We start from the raw sequence: 19,732 nt of genomic DNA on the forward strand, positions 1-19,732 counted from the left end.
AATCTAAAAAAAAAAAAAAAATGGATTAGGCTTAAAAAAAAAAAAAGAAAATGTGTTATGTATACACCATGGAATACTATTCAGCCATAAAAAGAATGAAATCCCTGTCATTCACAGCAACATGGATGGAACTAGAGGACATTATATAAAGTGCAATAAACCAGGAACAAAAAGTTAAACACTACATGTTTTCACTCATATGTAGAAGCTAAAAAGAAGGTTGATCTCATAGAAGTAAAAAGCAGAGTAGAGGATACTAGAGGCTGGGAAGGTGGGGGGAAGGGAGGGACAGGGAGAGATTTGTTAAAGAACACAAAATGACAGCTAGATAGGAGGAAAAAGTTCTAGTGTTCTATACCAGAGGTCCCCAATCATTTTGGCACCAGAGACCCATTTCATGGAAGACAATTTTTTCATCGACTGGGGAGGGGGGATAGTTTGGGGATAATTCAGGTACATTACATTTACTGTACAGTCAAACCCTCTCTGCTAATGATAATCTATATTTGTAGCCACTCCCTAGCACTAGCATCAGCACCTCAGCTCCACCTCAGATCATCAGGCGTTAGATTCTCATAAGGAGTACATGACCTAGATCCCTCACATGCGCAGTTTACAGTGGGATTCATGCTCCTATGAGAATCTAATGCTGCTGCTGATCTGACAGGAGGTGGAGCTTATGCGGTGATGTGAGCCATGGAGAGCAGTTGTAAATACATTTGAAGTTTCACTCACTGGCCTGCTGCTCACCTCCTGCTGTTCATCCTGGTTCCTAACAGGCCATGGACCAGTACCAGTCCATGGTCCAGGTGTTGGGGACCATTGTCCCATACCACATAGGATGACAATAGTTAACGATAATGTATTACATAGTTTCAAATAGCTAGGAGGAAGATATTAAATGTTCCCAATGCAAAGAAACAAATGTTTGAGATGATGGATATACTAATTACCCTGATCTGGTCACTGTACATTCCATGTATCAAAACATTACCATGTACAATTTTTGTCAATTAAAAAAATAAAATAAATTCTAAAAAAATTGGTCTTGTTCAGGGTCTCATCTTAGGACTCTTACTGTCTCATTTAATATACTTTTCTGGGGTGGATATGTTCATTCCTATGTTTTTAAGTACTATCTGCGGATGCTTCCCACATCTATTCCTTCAGAGTATACCTTTCTCCTGAGCTCCAGATATTTATGTCTAAGAGATACCTGTATTTGGTCATCTTAGAGATATCCCAAATCCAACAACTTCAAAAGTGTACTTATCATCATCCAATCCCCCCATTTCAAGTCAGCTTCCTCCTACGTTCCCTATCTTGATGAACATTATCACTATTTACCTGCTTGTCTAAGCCAAAAATCTAGATATTATTAAAGAATTTTCCTGCAAAAACATGGGTGTCATTCAAGAATCCTTATCTCTCTCACCTTCAATATCCAATTAATGACCAAATCCTATTTATGTTACCTCATTGATCTTTTTAGAATCATTCCTTTTCCTCTACTTCAACTTTCATCTCTTTTATCACTGGGCCTTTATGCATTGCATTGCCTGCATCTAGAATTTCTTTTTCCCTGCATTTCTTCTACACTACCCTTCATTCACATGCCTCCTTCTCATCCTTTAGGTCAGTTGTTCTCAAAGTGTAGTTCCTGAACTAGCAGCATGAGCAACACCTGGATACCTGTTTGAACTAACAAATTCTTGAGCCCTATCATAGACCTACTGAATCAGAGACTTTGGGGGTTGATCCCAGCAACCTGTATTTTAGCAAGCCTTCTGGGTGATCCCAATGCATGCTAACATTTGAAAACTACTTTACTAAATTGATTTAGGTCTCAGCTGAGATATCTCCTAATCTGGAAAGCCATTCTTGATGTTAGATTAGGTACCCTCTTCTACATCTTTCTATCACACTATAAGAAGTCCTATTTAAAACATATCACACTGCATTGGAATTTCCAATTTACTTGTCTGTATCAGAATAGCACAAGTTCCTTAAGGGTAGGAACAAGTATTCGCCACTGCATGTATAGCTTCTAAAGTTGTCCGTGTCAACCAATAGGACTCCAGTAAAGTATTTATTCAATGAATAAATTAATTAATAGAAGAGAATGTAGCCAACATAGGGTCACTCTACATTTAGTATTAGGAGCTTAGTATGTGAGTGGGGTTAGAATTAAGTTTGTACTAAGGAGACAAGAACTTTATCTGTGGCAGGGGTTAATGATCAGTCTGGGGTCTGGGCCAGATCACTCTCTAGCCAAGATTAGGTGCTTAGACTACAGCCAAGGGTATGCTCTTAGACATCTGAAACAGGAATATTAGCCAAGACTAAGCCACAGCGTATTCTGGGAATGAGAGAATGAGTATTTCATATAAACTCAGGCTATAGCTTAGTTTTGCTAATATTCCTGTTTCAGGTTTCTAAGAATATACTTTTTTAAGGAGCAAGCCAGAAGACTGAAGCAGAGGTACTGCATATCCTTCATCCTTTTACTAAGTGTCCCCACTCACCAGGCTCAGCAGCCAGTGGCCAGCCAGTACTAGATTCTAGCACACCATGAGCATGCACAGAGTAGGGGCGGCTGGCATTATTCTTGAACACCACAGTCAGGATATCACCAACTTCTCCTCTGATAAGTGGACCTAATATAAGCAAAAGAAGTAAAAGTCTCATTAGTAGAAGAGTGGAACAGGAGGCATTAAAGAAAGGGACATACATGGCAGCCCCATAGTATTAGGAGTTTGCCCTGAGAAAGGATCCTATGAAGACTGAAAGTCATGGCTAGCTCCACTTTTAGATTCAGAAGCCCTTAAAGTGACACTGCTACCCACAGGATGAAAGTAGTTCAATAACAGGCTTATGCCTTCAATTACCCCCACTTTTCCCATCTTGACCCTCTATCTATAATAGCCCAAGGCTGTAGAGAATCAGGGCTCTGTGGAATCATTGATGATAAGGAGAATTTGGCACAGAATACAGAATAGCTGGGATCTCTTCAGGATCCAGTCAGGCCCTTCTGTGCCAGGATGAGAATGAAGAATCCCATTGGTCCCTACAATGGTGAAAAAATCTACAACAATATCTGAAGGGTATATCCCAGGAAAAACATAAACTACAGCAATAATTAAACTGGGGTGCAGCAGTAAAACTGTTTCCCTATGTCATTTTTTTTCTACTTTTGTCTGCTCCTAAGTTCTCCTGCCTCTAGTACCTATTAAAATCTATCATGCTCAGAGACCTCCATACTTCAAAGGTATAAAAAACCTAGAAAAACCTCATTTAAGTTGCAGCAGAATTCATGATTCACTTCTTCCCTTTTCAGTGCTTATTTTCATGGCTGTTTTATAAAATATGACCATAATTCCAGTACATCATAAGGTTGAGAATGGGGAATGGGAGGCTTTCCTAATATGACATAGCTGCCCTACAAACAACTCAGGCTGCTAGACAATAGGAGGGAAGTAGAATTCCCTTACCCAAGATTCCCAAGTGTTCCTCTGGTCCAGTCCTTGGCCGAGGGATCCTGAATGTACCATCAGTGTATTCCCTGAATACAGCTTTCTTGTATCTGGAACCCAGGAGCCCATCCTCGTTGCTCAGGAAAATGTGACCATAACTAGAGGAATCCAAAGAATGGTATCAGTACCCAGCCATCAACCCCTCATTTTCAGATATGAGGAAGCTAAGTCAGAACCACCTTCCTGTTACTGATAAAAGAAGAAGGGGACCTATTCTTTCTAATGTCAGATTGCTCATACATTGGCTGCATAACTACAATTAAAGATAGCAGGGTTCAGTATCTAATTATGTTTCTTGTTTGCCATCATTCAGATAGGAATTTGTTATACAATTAATATGGCAAGATCACTGGGCTAAGAATCAGAAGCCCTGGGCTCCAGCTCCAGCCTTAATGATGTCTTAGATGGAATTAATTTGATGAAAGGACAAGGTACAAGGTGGCAGGAAAGTATTAATTTCTGCTGCAGCTGGAGGATAAAGAATAGTGAGCAGTAGGGAGGAAATGAAATGTTACAGATTTCTCCTTATGGGATGCTTTCCAGTTTACAAGCAGCTTTATCATTTATTTTATCATTTGACATTCCCAATTGACCCATGAGGTAGGTAGGTAGGTAGGTAGGTCCCAGAGGTATACTCAGTGGTCCAGAGGTGTCAAGATTTATTGACAGTGACACCCTCAGCCAGAAAGGGAGCCAGGACTTAGATTCAAGCCTGCTGCTCCTTCCCTCCCTCCTCTCTATTCCTGTTCTTTCAACTATACCACATCACTTTAAAGATGACTAAACCCAGGCTCAGAGAGGGGAAGTCATTTTCCCTAACTTCCAGAGCAAGTTAGCAAGAAGACTTCAACCTTCAACTAATATAAAGGGCAAGAATTGGCAAAGGACAATAAAAGCACTGAAAACAAACTAGTGGAAACTGCTAATCTGCACCTCAGTTTCCATTTTCTCCTCCTTCCTCTTTAGTAATAGAATCACCTAAGTTTTAGCTGAGCACATGGCTACCTAACCAGAGATTACATTTCCCAGATTTTTTTTGTAGCTAAGCATAGCCATATAAGTTCAGGATAATAAGTTATGTGATAAAGTGATGAATACAACTTCCAGGTCATCTCCTTACAGACAACAATGCTTTCCCTGGACTTCTTTCTCCCTTGATAGCTTGGAGTGCCTACAACAGGAATACGCATCTTCGTCCCAGAGATAAATGTAAGTGTTGAGGGTGACACAGTTCACCTACCAGCCCTGGGCTGCTCGTGTCTGTACTATTATGTGAATAAGAAATAAAATTCTATCTTACTTAAACTATGCCATTTTGGAGTTTTTCTGCTACACAGCTTAGTCTGCTTAATGAAGGCAATGCCATTTTGTCAAGGGACAGGTGAGTTTGGGGCATTCAGTCCCTTGAGTAAATTTTTTATGAAATTTACTCCCAAGGTAGGTACTTCCAGCTAACTCAAGGAAGAGAGGCACATATTAAGAGGATGAAGGTGTGGGCAAGGTCTTTTACTTCAGCCCCACATTATACCAATATAGAAGAAGCACTGAGCTAGAATTCAGAAGACCTGCATTCTAGTCCCTGCTCCCAGATCTGTTGGTATCATATTAGGCGACCTTAGATAAGTGCCTCCTCATTTCAGGGTTTTAGTATCCTCATCTGTAAAATGATTCTCTGAAAACGGGATCTCTCCTTTTCTGAAGACGTACCTGCCCTTCTCAGACTGGTTGTGCCATTCCAGTTCCCAGCTCCTGTCAGGGCAATAGTCCCACTCCACCTCTTCTGCCATGATGTAGTAGATTCTTGCAGCTTGGTAGCGTTGGCGAGGGGTGGCTTGGCGTCCAGGACACTGGGAGACATTATAAATTGCCCTCATCCCTGCTTCTCGATGGCTGCCTGCCTGACAGTAAATTTCAAATGTCCCTGAGGGAGGATCAGAGAGCAAAAGCTGAGTCAGAACACCCCTGGGCAGTGCCTGGGGGATTTCCTGCCTCTCCCCAGGCATGCTGCAGAGAATGGATAGTCTCAGATAAGGCTTTTCTATTCACTAGATAAAAAGAGTATAACAAGTTTATTAAGACTAATGAACACAGACGTTAAGAGCTCCAGATCCAAAGATGCATTGTTTATAATAATCTACTGTACATTTCAAAATAGCTAGAAGAGGAAAATTTGAATGGTTCTAACCTAAAGAAAAGACAGATACTAAAGGTAATGGATATCCCAAGTACACTAATTTGATATTTACAAATTATATGAATGTATCAAATTATCATGTACCCTGAAACTATGTATGTTTACTATACATCAATAAAATAAAAAATTAAACTCTACCACTGGAATGATCAACTCCTTTCTGTTTGTCCAGGGCATTTCTAATTTTAGCACTATAAGTACTATTTCCCTGGTAACTCCTCAGTGCTGGGCAAAGTGGGATGGGGTAACCCTATCTGTCACTTATCACTGATATATATATAAAACCTCATGACAATTTCTAAACCTGTGTATGTTTCAATTCCCTCATCAGTAAAACGAGGATCATTTTACTCACTTCATTTGGTTGTTTTAGAATCAAATACAATTATGTGTGTACAATGCTTAGCACAGTACATAGTAAATGTTCAATAAGTGAAGCTATAAATAATAAAGCTGTAATAATTTTTCCAAAAAAGGCAGTGACCTGTTGTGTCCCTTTTTTTTACCAAGTACCAAAGAAATAAAAGTGGGATTAAATAGGTAGTTTTTAAAAAGAAAAAAGAACTTCTTAATGTAAGACGTGACACCATAAAAATTCTAGAAGAAAACAGGACAAACTCTTCTGGACATTGGCCTAGGCAAATAATTTATGACAAAGACCCTAAAAACAAATACAACAAAAATAAAAATATATAAATGAGACTTAAACTAAAATGTTTCTGCACACCAAAAGAAATAATCAACAGTGTACATAAACAACCTACAGAATGGGAAAAAATATTCACAAACTATACATCTGACAAAGGACTAATATCCAGAATTTACAAGGAATTCAAATCATCAAGAAAAAACAAATAACCCCATTAAAAAGCAGGCAAAAGACTTGAACATTTTTAAAAGAAGATATACAAATGGCCAACACATCTATGAAAATGTAAATTATTAATAAAACCACAATGAAATACCACCTTACCCCTGTCAGAATGGCCATTATTAAAAAGTCAAAAAGCAATAGATTTTGGCATGGATGTGGTGAAAAGGGAACACTTATACACTGTTGATGGGAATGCAAATTAGTACAACCTCTATTGAAAACAGCATGGAGATTTCTCGAAGAAGTAAAAGTAGATCTATCATTCAATCTAACAATCCCACTTCTGGGGAATCTACCCAAAGGTAAAGAAGGCATTTTATTAAAAAAAAAAAAAGACATCTTCACCCATATGTTTATTGTGGCACAATTCACAATTGCAAAGATATAAAACCAATAAAGAAAATGTGAGATATATATACACACACCATGGAATACTATTCAGCCATTAAAAAGAATGAAATAATGTCTTTTGCAGCAACTTGAATGTAACTGGAGGTCATTATTATAAGTGAAGTAACCCAGAAACAAAACACAAAATACTGCGTGTTCTCACTTATAAGTGGGAGCTAAGCAGTGGGTATGTATGGTCACACAGAGTGGCTTAATGGACACTGGAGACTCAGAAGAGGGGAGATAGGAGGGGATTCAGGTGACAGGTATATTAAAAGTCTTTCCTTCTCCACTATGCAATTCATCCATATAATGACAAACCACTGTACTACTTCTTGATCACAAGGATGCTTACATAAGAGAGCTTTAGAAGTGACTTTGCTCATTTCTTTACATTAGAATGTTCAGGTATCAGTCTTGAATGTCTGTACTGTGTAGCTGCCTGGACTAGGTCTCAAGCTCCAGGTGTTTATGCCAAGGACACTCAGACTCAAAGAATGTTGATCAAGAGAAGCTAATTTTCTTAGAACACTACTCTCATTGTTCCCTTATCTTTGCTGCCTATTGCCTATCCCAGCACTACAATTCTTTTTCCTGGCTTTCAAAGCCTTCTACCAGCTGGCCTCAAACTCAGTCCCACTTCTCACATATTATCTCAAACTCAACCAGTGCTCCAACTAAATCTACCTCTAACTACTTCTCTCAAACATCTCATTTCTACCTTGGCATTTTTACTCATGTTGTTACCCTCTGTCTGGAAAGTACCTGCCCACTCTACCCCCATATATATCTATGAGAGCTCACTCATTATCCAAGACCCAATTCATTGCTTCTTCTCTTCCAGAAAGCCCTCCATGACTATTATGGCCCAAATTGACCTCTACATTCTTAGCTTCTCCACTCCTAATGCACTTTACTGAATTGCATCACATGGTTAAGAACTAAGTGTTCCTCTCTTCTAAAATGGTCCCTTCTACTAGTTTATGGACACCTTGAAAGAAGAAGGCAACTCCTTTCTTTCCATATCTACTTCATAACTTTTCTATTTCCCTTACCCCACCACATCTATTCCATCAGTAAATCCTATCAGCAATTCCTTCAAAATTAGTTTTCATTTCTACTGCCACTTCTCTAGTTCAAGCCACCATCTCTTACTTGGAAAATTGCAATAGACCCCCCAACTGTCCTTTCTGCTTCTTCAATTATTATCTACACAGGATACAGGATGCTCTTTAACAGATATAATCCAGAGCACATTGCTCCCTTGCTTTAAGTGTTCCACTCATACCCAAAATAAAATTCAAACTCCTGACTATGGTCTACAAGGCCCTACATAAATGACTGTTACCAACCTCTATGACCTCATGTCATGTCAGTCTTCCCCTACCTCATAACACTCTAACCGTACAGGCTTTCTTTCTTTTTTTTTTTCTTTTTTATTTCAGCATATTATGGGGGTACAAATGTTTGGGTTACGTATATTTCCCTTGCCCCACATGAGTCAGAGCTTCAAGTATATCCATCCCCCAGCTGGCACACACTGCACCGATTACATGTGTATATACCCATCCCCTCCACCATTCGGCCACAAAAAACAATGGTGATATAGCACCTCTTGTATTATCCAGGCTTTCTTTCTGATCCTTGAACAAACCATGCTTGTTCCCACCGTAGGGTATTTGCTCCTGCTGGTGGTCCCTCTGCTTAGAATGCTCTGCTCAGAGATTTTCATATAGCTCCCACTTCATTATTTAAATATCAGTTTAAATGCCACATTCTTAGAGAGACCTTCCTGGAAAACCTTGTCTAAAGTAATACCTCCATTATTTTACCACATTTCTGTATTTTACTTCATTCATAACATGTATCACTATCTGAAATTATCTTATTTATGTGTTTATTGAGGCTATCCAGAGAGCAAAGAACATGTCTGTTTACCTTGCTACCTGTCTTTGTACCTAAAAGATGAGCAATAGATACGTGTTGAGTAAATTAATGTGCATTTGAAGGGATGGTTGTATACACTGTCCAAAAGTCATGGCTCAGGGTCTGGTGTGAAGAAAGTCTGATGATCACTTGAGGGGATGGGTATAAGTTGAAGACATTCTGAGAGAGTCATGTAAACTTGGGCTAGTCATATTACTTGAATTTTCTCATAAAGACACTATTGTCCAAGCCACTTCTTTTTCAACATGACCTCTTTGACCAATCCTTTGCTTTCTCTTTATTCTAGATTCTCCTTTCCTTCCTACCTCTTAAATGTTGATTTCTGCCTTAAATTTTCTTTCCTATCACTCTACATGGTTATGGACTTGAACTATGAGAACACCTAAATATCTCTCTTTCTCTCTAGCCTGGGAGTCTCCTCCAAGCTTTAGATTTCTACCCACAACTACCTACCGTGAACTTCCCACCAGCTGGATTTCACTAGGAACTTAAAATGCCCCCAGATGAATACTTTTTTATCCAAACCTTACCATCCTGCCCCTGCTTCTGTATTTGCTTATTTGGTTGATGGCACCACCATCCACCTAACATACAAGCTGGAAACCTCAGGCTTCTTTTTGCTCAGCCCCTCAGCAACAACTTGTCACTTCTCTCCCAAATATCTTTTAACTCTGTCCTTCTCTCTATTCCCACTGCCTCCACTCATTGGCAGGCTCTTATAATCTCTTTTGAGAAGCTTCTGCTGTGCCTTCCTGGTTCTGGTTCCTTTTGACTCAGGGCCATTATCCATACTATCCTGTAGTAAACTTACAAAAATGAAAATCACATCCTGTCACTCATCATCTTAATAAAAGAAACAAAATCTTTTCTGGCTTCTTATGACCTAGAAGATAAAGTCCTAACTCCTTAGCAAGGCCTTTCCTCTTTTCCTAACTCATTTCCTATGTCCCTTAAACACTACATCTTGGTGTTCCTTAACAAGGGTACAATTAGCAATTTGAGTGGGATTATCCTTTGTTACGTAGGGCTGTCCTACATATTGCAGAAAAGTTTTAGCATCTTTGATTCCTACCCTCTAAATGTCAGTATCATCCTCTCCACACCCCCGGTCATTGTGACAACTAAAGTTCACAGGCCTATCTCCCTTTCACATGAACCGTGGCTGCCTCATTGACCCTTACATTCCCCAACACCTAAGCCAACAAGTGGAAGAGAACAGGTATCTACTATGTTTTGAGAAAATGTAATAGAAAAAGAAAATTTTAAAAAATGAGGAAGAAAAAAGGAGAAAAACAGAGGAATACAAGGAGAGAGGAAAGAAAAAGTACAGAAATAAGGAAAAGGAAAAAGAAGAAAATAAAATGAGAGAAAGGTAAAGGCAAAAGAAGTAAATGTTAAAAAGAAAATGGATAAAAGAAGATAAAGAAAAGAAATAGAAAGAAAGGAGGGAGGGGATGGAGAGAAGGGAAGCAAAAAGGAGGGAAAGACAAAAAAGAAAGAAAATAAGGAAAGGAGAAAAGAGAGAGAAGGGAACAAAAAGAAATAAGGTAAAATAAGAAATGGAAGATAAGAGAGAGAAAAAGAACTGAAGGAGGAAATGACAAGAAATGAAAGATAAAGAGCAATATGGGAATCAAATGGATGGAAGAAAAAGAATGAAGGAAGGAAGGAAAGAAGAGGAGGAAGAATAAATATGAGAAGTATAAAAGGGGAAAGAAAAAAGAAAAAAAAGAATGAAAGAGGAAGGGGAAAAATAAAAGAAGGGAGGAAAAAGGAATGGAAAGAAAAGGGGAAAGGGGGAAAAAGAGGACAATAATAAAGAGCTCCAAGAGCAAAATAGAGGGAAAAAAAACCCTAATAAGGGGCCAGGAAAGTAATACATATTGTCTTTCCACCTAACATGAATTAGGTGGAAAATAACATGTTAGAAGCTTTAGCCTTTTTATCTACCACTTTCCCTGGCTAGTAAAGATCTAGTACCAGTAGTGCTATTGGAAGAGCTGAGGCATATTATGCAGGGTGACATTTTAAAATATGTCATTTTCTGTTATATATAATACAGGACTATTAAAATTTATAGCAAAGAAAAAAAGAGGTGAGGATTAAAACATTACCAAGAGACCTACACAACTCAAACTCTTAACATTTTGCTGAATTTTTTCTGGGAATTTTTTCTATTTTTTAAAAACATAATTATAAGTATCCAACACTTAGCACACTGAATCTCCACGGTGATGTTTTCAAACCATCTGCATAGCTGCTCAAGCACATATGTATATTTACTATTGCCCATCACTACCCCTCTCTCCAGAATTCCAAAGCCAGATTCTGGTCCTGACTCTTCCATTAACTCAGGTACCTTTGCTCTGTCTTTGGAGAGGTGGTCACATTGGTTTCTCTCAATCTTAATCAGAGAGCAAGTCCCCAGGGGCAGAATGTAGAGTTTAGATTCAAGAAATCATCTCGGAATAAGAATCAATAGAATTTGATAAAGAAGGAGCAAAAGAGAGAAGTGAAAAAACAGAGCCAATATTTCTAACTGACCTAATCATTTTCCCTCTCCTGGTCTCTGTCCCTTCCCTCCATTAGTAAAACAAGCGAATTGAGATTATCTCAAAGGAAATCTACCAGTTTCAATGTTTTATGACTCAGATCTCTTCAGAAAAAGGAAAGAATTTTAAAGGTCTGGAAATGCAAAAGTAATGAAGGGTTTGTGCTTTTGCTAGTAAGAAAACTTGGGAATCTTCACCAAGGGTAACCTTTGAAGCCTTTACTTTTATAAACCTATTCTCCTCCTTTCTCTCCAGACTACACATCAGAATGTTTTTAAGTCATCCACTGCCACCCTACTTGAGCCTTAGTATGGCACAAAAATAATTTCATTCATCCAAAGTAAGAGTGAGCCCTGGGGAGGCATATAGACCTGGCTGGGGAGTCTGGCTGGTTTTGCAGGAAAAAGATTATAACTGGGATTTTGCTTTGGGGCTAAGGCTACAGAGTAGGGTCTTTCTTATTCAGAAGTTCCTGACAGCACATAGAAAGAACTTGTTCCTCTTGTTTCTTTCAGCTCCATTAACTGATGTTTGTAATTTGCTAACAACTCTCCCTGACCAAGAAAGTATCCTGGGTAGATGGGCAGAAATGAGGACCTAAAGAAATCTAGGGAGACTCCAGCTTTATGTCCACTAATTGTCAAACTCAGGGACAGGCTGAAATGATTAAATTATCAAAAAGGTTTGTTTTAAGGATTTTTTCCCTAAATATGAATGGAATTTACAAACCAAGATAATAGTTTAGCAGGAACTGCATGGAACTGACAGATTTTTCTTACAAACACTATTGCCACCTACTGTCTGGAAAAAGAATACACCTTAGGGACCGAAGAAAAAATAATGCATTATTAAATGCCAGAAATAGATGGCATCTGAAGAAGTATTCTCAAATATCTTGCAAGGGTAGGGAACCTGCAGCCCTATAATTTCAAGATTCTTCTTTTCTAAGCACCAAAGGAGGGAAGAAAAGCTTCATCTTTCTCTGCTGCACCCCTTTTAATAAAAGAATTTGTTCACAAAATTTGGGTTCGGTCAAAAGGCCGCACTTAAAGACCTAGAAGGCCACATTTTGCCTTAAGGCCATAGGTTCCCCACCCCACTAGACCAATGTTACAGAGCAAGTTAATGAAAGCCTGGACCAGGGCTCCTGTGTTCTGATTCCTGGACTGAAACTGTGATAGCAACACACACACACACACACACACACACACACCTGTGTGCACACCCACACATACCAGAAGAGAGTTTGCAGAAATCTTTACAGAATATCAGAGTTGAGAGTGCTCATAAGTACATCCCATCAACCTCCCTCCCAGTATAAGGAATGCATCTATAAAATCTCTATGTGGTCAAGGGGCTATGTGGCCAAGTCTACTCTCTGCCACATTAGAACTGCCCTGAAGCTGAGCAGCATCCCTACTTCTCTCCTGTTGTTTCAGAAAAGAGCTTCCTCACTCTTCTACTCACTCTATTGTGCTTCCATATGAGGAGAAAATCCAAATAAACAGAACATGGAGAGCACATTGAAGAGGGAAAAGACAAGAGTGTTTTGAAAACTTCCCCAGCACTCTCAACATGCCTCTTCTTTTCTCTGTACCATCCCTCCCTCTTCCCCACCCCATCCCCAGCCCCATACCCAAGGAAGCCTCTGAGCCTAGGGCCAGCTGCTAAGGTACTTACCAAGGTTGTCGGGCTGCATGATGGCCATGACAAAGGTGTGAGGAAAGAGCATGGCTGCACTCTTCCTCATGCCCTGAAGCTGCACGGTGTTGCCCTCAAACATGACCCCATGCACATCAGTCTCTGTACCTAGGCTGAGCAGGTGCCAGGCCACCGTGTCACCCTTGCACATGTCCAGCCTGGGCAGGTTAGAGAACAGAAACCCATTAATGGCTGGAAAACAAAAACACAAGACAAGATAGGGAGATGAGACCAGACTACTCAGGCACCAGCCAGCAGCATGGCATCAGCACTGTACTGTGGTTGTACAAAACTTGAACCTGTTGAGTCATCCTCAACTCTACTGCCTTCTTCTTTAAACCACTTTAGTTCTACTTGTGAAGATCTGTGTCTTTAGGATGAGGGCTCAACTGGCCTTTCTGGCCTCACCACCTACGCCTCCCCTCCTCTACCATGCTCCATATCCTGACAACACTGAACTACTCTCCACTACCGTAACACCTCCCTACCCACCAATCTCCACACACATACACAACACATACCAATCTCTCCTATCCCCACTCTCTTGAAACTCTTCTCCCTTGGTTTCTGTGGCACTACACTTTCTGGTTCTCTTATAACCTCTCTGATTGTTCCTTCATCTTGTTCTCATTTTCCACCCATCCATAAAGTGTTGGGGTTCCCTAAAGTTCCATCCTCAGCTCTCAATCTGTCTCCTCTTCTTCATCTTCACTGATACCGCCCTGGTTCTTGCCTGAACTGCCATAGCCTCCTCCCTGGTATCCCTACCTACAGTTTGTCCTCCCACCCGCTTTCACACACACACCATTATCCTATGAGCTCTGTCTGTGCATCCCCAAGGCTTTAAACATAGTATATGCTTAGAAAACATCCATTGACTTTTCATATACTGTTTGCTCTTCCTGGAATAAACTTCCCTTCTAGTCTCTCTCTATGGCAACCTACTACTCATCCATCATGTCCCAGCTCAAATATCACCTCTTCTGTGAAGCAGAGTTATTGCCTCCTCTTTGATTTCCATGAACTTTTACCCTAGAAATTCTACAATATCACTTACCACAGAGTCTAATGATTTACTTAGAAATCTTATTTCCTGCACTAGATTGACCTAGCAGGAAGCATATCGTTTTTTTCTGTATCTACATGACTGCCTGAACACCTAACACATTACCTGATATCAATTAGATGCTCAGTAAAATTTAAACTGAAGTGAACCTGGTTCACAAGACTGTCTTACTTTTATTCCAAATAATAGAACTAACTGGTGATGGGAACGAAGAGATGGAGCCAAAATACAACACATTCATTCTTGTCCTCCTCCCACTTTCCATGCTCTCCCCTCCCTTCCCCCAAATACAGGAAGACATGCTTGATGCTGACCTCTTTTCAATGCCCTCACATCCACTGGAATCAACTTTAATGAGGCACCCAGTTTGATAAGCTCCTGGAAAGCTGATGCAAACATTGCTAAGCCCTGATTCTGCTTCCCCTGTCTATAATGTCTTGGTTGCAAACCTATTCACTCTTCAAGCCCTAGCTCAAGCACTCCCTTCTTCCAAGAATCTTTTAATTTGATTGCTCCTCATCAATTTTCTCCTCTTATGTCTCTTGAAAGCTGCTCCACACAATTCAGTGCTTAATTATAGTCTATCTTGGATTATTCTATAATTATTTTCATGGGTGCTATTAGTCTCATCTCATTGCAAATTGCTGGGAGCTCCTTGCAAACGGGGACCATGTCTTCCCCTTCATTCACCTACCACTCATCCACCAATTCATCTGGTAGTTCCCTAATTCAATAAACATTATGTATTAGACAGTGTAGAGGATACAGAGATAAACAACATACTATACTCATCTTTAAAGAGACTATACTGTAGCAGAAGTCAAAAGCCATATAACAACTATAGTATTGAGAAGTATATGGATCTTTCTATTAAAATGGTCTGATCAAAATGCAATGGCAGTTCAGAAGAGGGTGTCATCACCCTGGGTATGGATGACAAAAAGATGGTCACATGAAGGAGATCTGAGTAGGACCTTAGAGAATGGGCAGAATTTCCACAGCCCGAAGACAAAGATGTAAGGAGTGACATTTCAAGTGAAGGGCATAGCATTGCAAAAGCATGAAATCAGCAAAGTATAAGATATGTTCATAGAGAGAAAAATAGCCCCACTTGGCTGGAGTTTGAGGTTGGGAATCAAGGGTGGTAGGAGCAAGGGGAGAGGGAAATAAGTCTGGAAAAGTATCACCCAGTTTATTCTTCATACTCTCTAGTAAATCTACTTGTACACAGTTCTTCTCTCAAAGTACTTTCTTCCAGTGCCCCCTGTAGTGTGTAACACAGGACACAGCAAAAGAAGGTACTAAGCATAAGATCTATTGTCTTAGGTTGAATACCTCAGTCTAGCTTGTATCTTGGACAGAGCTGATCAATGAAATCAGTGTTTTCAGGATTGGTCATGATTATGGTTAGGGTTAGATTTTACTTGGGACCTCTCAGTTGTAGCCCAGGGAAAAAGTACTCCCCATACCATGCATCCGATTGGAGTCTTGGAAGCCCTTGACATCCTCTGAGAGCAGTCGGAAATCCAACATAGCGGCAGCTTGATTGGCATTGCTGTACCAGCTTTTGTTCTCATCCAACACAGTGAAGAGGAGAAAAAATTCTTTATCCACCCCTTTCTGCAGACCCAGTGGAAGAAAGTAGGAGGAGGAATAACAATGGTTTCAACAGTTTCAGACTGTGTAGCTGTAGACCCAAGGATCCCTGGTTCTTTCCCATTTCCTTTTCCAGACTCAGAGCCAAGCCCATACCTCCTGCCCAAAGTTTTCATTGTCACTAGGCAGTTTTTCCTCGGGTAACCACAAATTACAGACGGAAGAAAGAGTTCAGAATAAAATGGCAAAACTGGAGGGGAGGAATTTATGAAAGGGGGTATGGATAAAGCACAGAATGAGGGCTGTAAGAGGTACAGAATTTGATAGAGAGCCTGGAGTCACTCGGGGAGAAGAGTAGAGAGGAAGGTGGCCAGAGAGTAGGGGAGGGCTCTAGAGGGAAATTAGAAAATAAAAGTAATAATACTAATAATAATTATTATTATAGGTAACATTTACTGAGTGCTTACTATGTGCCAAACACTGTGCTAAGCACTGGATTATTTAAATTAATCTTCACAGAAACCCAAGGTACCTTCTTACACTGTAAACCCTTTTTACACAGATGAGAAAACCAAGTCAAAAAGAGGTTAACTAGCCTTGCCCAAGGTTACACAGCTAGAAATGGTGGACTGAGTACAAAAGTAGACAAGCAAATACAAGGGTTAGGGGCCACTGAGGTGAGAAGAAAAGAAAAGAAAGAAGAGAAAGAAAGAAAGAAGGGGAGAGAGAGAAGGAAGGAAGGAAGGAAGGAAGATAGACGATGATGGGAGGATATGAAATAGAAAGAAATAGAGGTTAAGAAAGATGTTTACGGTCACCAACTATTAATTTCTGATGCAACAGCTTGATTATTTTTTCTTCTATTCCCTCACCCAGTTCCATGCTTAACTCCCACCCAGCAACACAGCTTCATCCTCCTCTCAGTAGGCTTCCCAGCTAGACATCCTGGCACTACCTGCTTGCCATCTGCACCCAAAGCACCAGCCTTGCACACCAGCAGGGGGCCCACCAGGCCAGAATTTGTATCTCTTATGGGATCCGTGGCAGAAAAGTACATCCAGGTAAGACAAGCAGGATCCTGAGCAGTGGGACCAGCATGAGGGGGGACTGTCCAGCGGTATGTTACTTTCTCAAACGGCTTGGCCACCAAGCCAGGGTGGGATGATCCTGCCGGGAAAACATGAAACTCATTACTTACATTAACTAGAGTGAAGACTATCAGCTCTAAACAATGGGATAAAGATTATAAACTACAAAGGCATTTTGGAGCACCAGCAGCAACATGGAATATTGAATATTGTAGAGAACACTGGTCTAGGAGTCAAGGGACCAGAATTTGGATTCTGGTTTTTCCATTGCTTGCTATATAAACTAGGGCAATTTAACCTTCTCTGTTTCAATTTTCCAAAATCATAGGATCACAGGACTAAAAGGAATGTTAAGATTTATTTGGAATACCCCTCACTTAAAAAATACATCGATCTGCTCTTATTTCCCCACTTCTGCTTAAAACTCTCCAGTGATGGTAGATTTGCTACCTGCCATTACAATCTACTTCATCTTTCAGCAGCTATGATTGTTGAGTACTTTTTCCTTTCTATATGTATGAATGTATGTATGGGTGCATATAGGTTATATATGTCTATGTGTATATATATGAAAAAACACTAAGGCTATAATTTCTAAAATGGATGCAGGACATTGTCAAGCAATTCACAGAAATATATTTTCTTTTTAATTTTCAAGCCATCAGTAAACAAAGAAATGCAAATAAAAATATCTAGATAACTTTTATCTATTCAATTAGCCAAGATTTTATAAATTATAATAATCAATGACGGTGAAGAGTGGTTCAGATGGCATCTACCCCTCTCACTCACCTATAAAAATGGTAAGTATAAATGAGAATAACCCTTTTGGAAATAATGTTGACAAAATTTATCAAAAGCTATTTATTTTAAAAGTTCATGTCCACAAATAAAGATATGCACTAAATATTGAAAAGAATGTTCAACCTAAAGTAATCAAACAAATGCAAATCAAAACAACAGTGACTTTTATTGATATTATTCTTTCCTTACAAGACTATCATTTTGATAAGATCAAAAAGACTGCCCCAGTGCCGGTGAGGTTGTGAGAAAAAGGGTCCTCAATGATTCCAAAACCAAATTGATAACACTACAAATCTCTCCTGAGAGCAATTTGAATGTAGGTACCAAAAATTTTAATGTGTGTACCCTCTAACACAGCAATTCCTTCTCTTTTTTTTTTAATAGAGATGGGGTCTGGCACCATTGCCCAGGCTGGAGTACAGTGGTGCAATCACAACTCACTGCAACCTCACACTCTTGGGCTCAGGTGATTCTCCTCCCTCAGCTTCCTGAGTAGCTGGGACTATAGGCATGCACCACCATGACTGGCTAATTTTTCTTATATTTTATAGAGATGCAGGTCTCACTCTGTTGCCCAGGCTGGTCTCAAACTCCTGGCCTCAAGTGATCCTCCCACCTCAGCCTCCCAAGGTTCTGGGATTACAGGTTTGAGCCACTGTGCCCAGCCAATTCCAAATCTTAAAAATATATTGTGAAGAAATAATCATAAAAGTATGCAAAGAAGCATATACAAGAATATATTTTATAATGTAGATTAAAACAAAGGGGGGTATAATTTGGGATGGTTTTAACCTGTCTTTTCTATTCTATTCTTTTCTATTTCTAACTCCTTAAAGTTTCAAACATACAGAAAACTTTAAAGAATAGTACAATGATCATCCTACCATCCAGAGTCTATTGTTAACATTTTTCCATCTTTAATTTATCTACATCTGTGTATGTATATCTACACACACACCCATTTTTGTTTGTTTGCTTTTGTTGAATCATTTGGAAGTAAAATGCAAACATCGTGACATTTTACTGCCAAATACATCAGCAAGCATCTACTATGTTACTATAAATACCATTATGACTAAGAAAATTCCCATCATCATCTAATATCCAGTCTACATAAAACATTTTCTAATTATCTTCAAAATGTCTCATAAAGCTATTTCTTATCACCAGAATCAGTTAAGGTTTGTAGGTTGCATTTGGTTGTTATGTCTCTAATCCCCTCCACTCTGATTTCTTGAAGAGACTAGACCAGTTGCCTTGTAGAATGTTCTTTCATTTAGGATTTGTCTGCAAGTTAGCCCTTTATGCTTTCAGTATTTTTTATATTTTTGGCTTAGAATTAACATGTGTTAATAGTCTCGGAGAAAACAAGAAAGAATTACTCAATAATTCCACTTCTAGCATTCTTTCCTGAAATAATAATCTGAAATGTGAACTAGGATGTATGCATTCATTCATTGCAACCTGATTTACAATATTCAAAAATACTGAAAAAACTCACATGTCCAAACAATAGAGGATAAAGTAAATAAACTATGGCAAATCCATGTGATAGAGTATTATATAGTCATTAAAATGTTTATAAGATTTTAATGGCATGGGAAAACAAACACAATAGAATGGTGAGAATAGTAGGATGCAAAACTGTACAAAGCATATGATCTCATATCTATCTATACTTTATAAGCATGGAAAAACATTAATAGGTATATCAAAATGTACATGGCAATTTATCTGTAAATGATATTTATTTTGTAATTTTCTATATTTCAAAATTCCATAATATACATATTTTATAATTAGAATATATTTAAATATATTTAAAAGAAGTTTTATTATTGATCCCAGCTCTGCTTTGCTATTATTTCACTCATTCATTCAACAATGTCCACATGTAGCAACTAAGTCTACCTCCTTCTCCCTCCCCATCCCTCATTTATTTGTCCTCTAGAGACACCTGCTACCACCTGGAACCCACATTTGTTAG

The 19,732-nt window shown here is 39.2% G+C and overlaps 1 protein-coding gene across 2 annotated transcripts in view; it reads right to left on the reverse strand.

Moving 5' to 3' along the window:
- HEPH (hephaestin) overlaps window positions 1-19,732 on the reverse strand; it is a 75,830-nt gene that overhangs the window by 39,527 nt on the left and 16,571 nt on the right. For both annotated transcript variants that reach the window (XM_069463037.1, XM_069463036.1), the window contains 6 exons: window positions 16,809-17,020; window positions 15,727-15,877; window positions 13,171-13,383; window positions 5,241-5,454; window positions 3,492-3,631; window positions 2,526-2,657 (listed from right to left, as the gene is read on the reverse strand). In XM_069463037.1, coding sequence (XP_069319138.1) covers window positions 2,526-2,657; window positions 3,492-3,631; window positions 5,241-5,454; window positions 13,171-13,383; window positions 15,727-15,877; window positions 16,809-17,020 — 1,062 coding nt within the window. The remainder of the gene's footprint in view (window positions 1-2,525; window positions 2,658-3,491; window positions 3,632-5,240; window positions 5,455-13,170; window positions 13,384-15,726; window positions 15,878-16,808; window positions 17,021-19,732) is intronic.

The sequence above is a fragment of the Eulemur rufifrons genome, chromosome 30 (genome assembly GCF_041146395.1).
Source record: "Eulemur rufifrons isolate Redbay chromosome 30, OSU_ERuf_1, whole genome shotgun sequence".
Taxonomy (NCBI): Eukaryota; Metazoa; Chordata; class Mammalia; order Primates; family Lemuridae; genus Eulemur; species Eulemur rufifrons.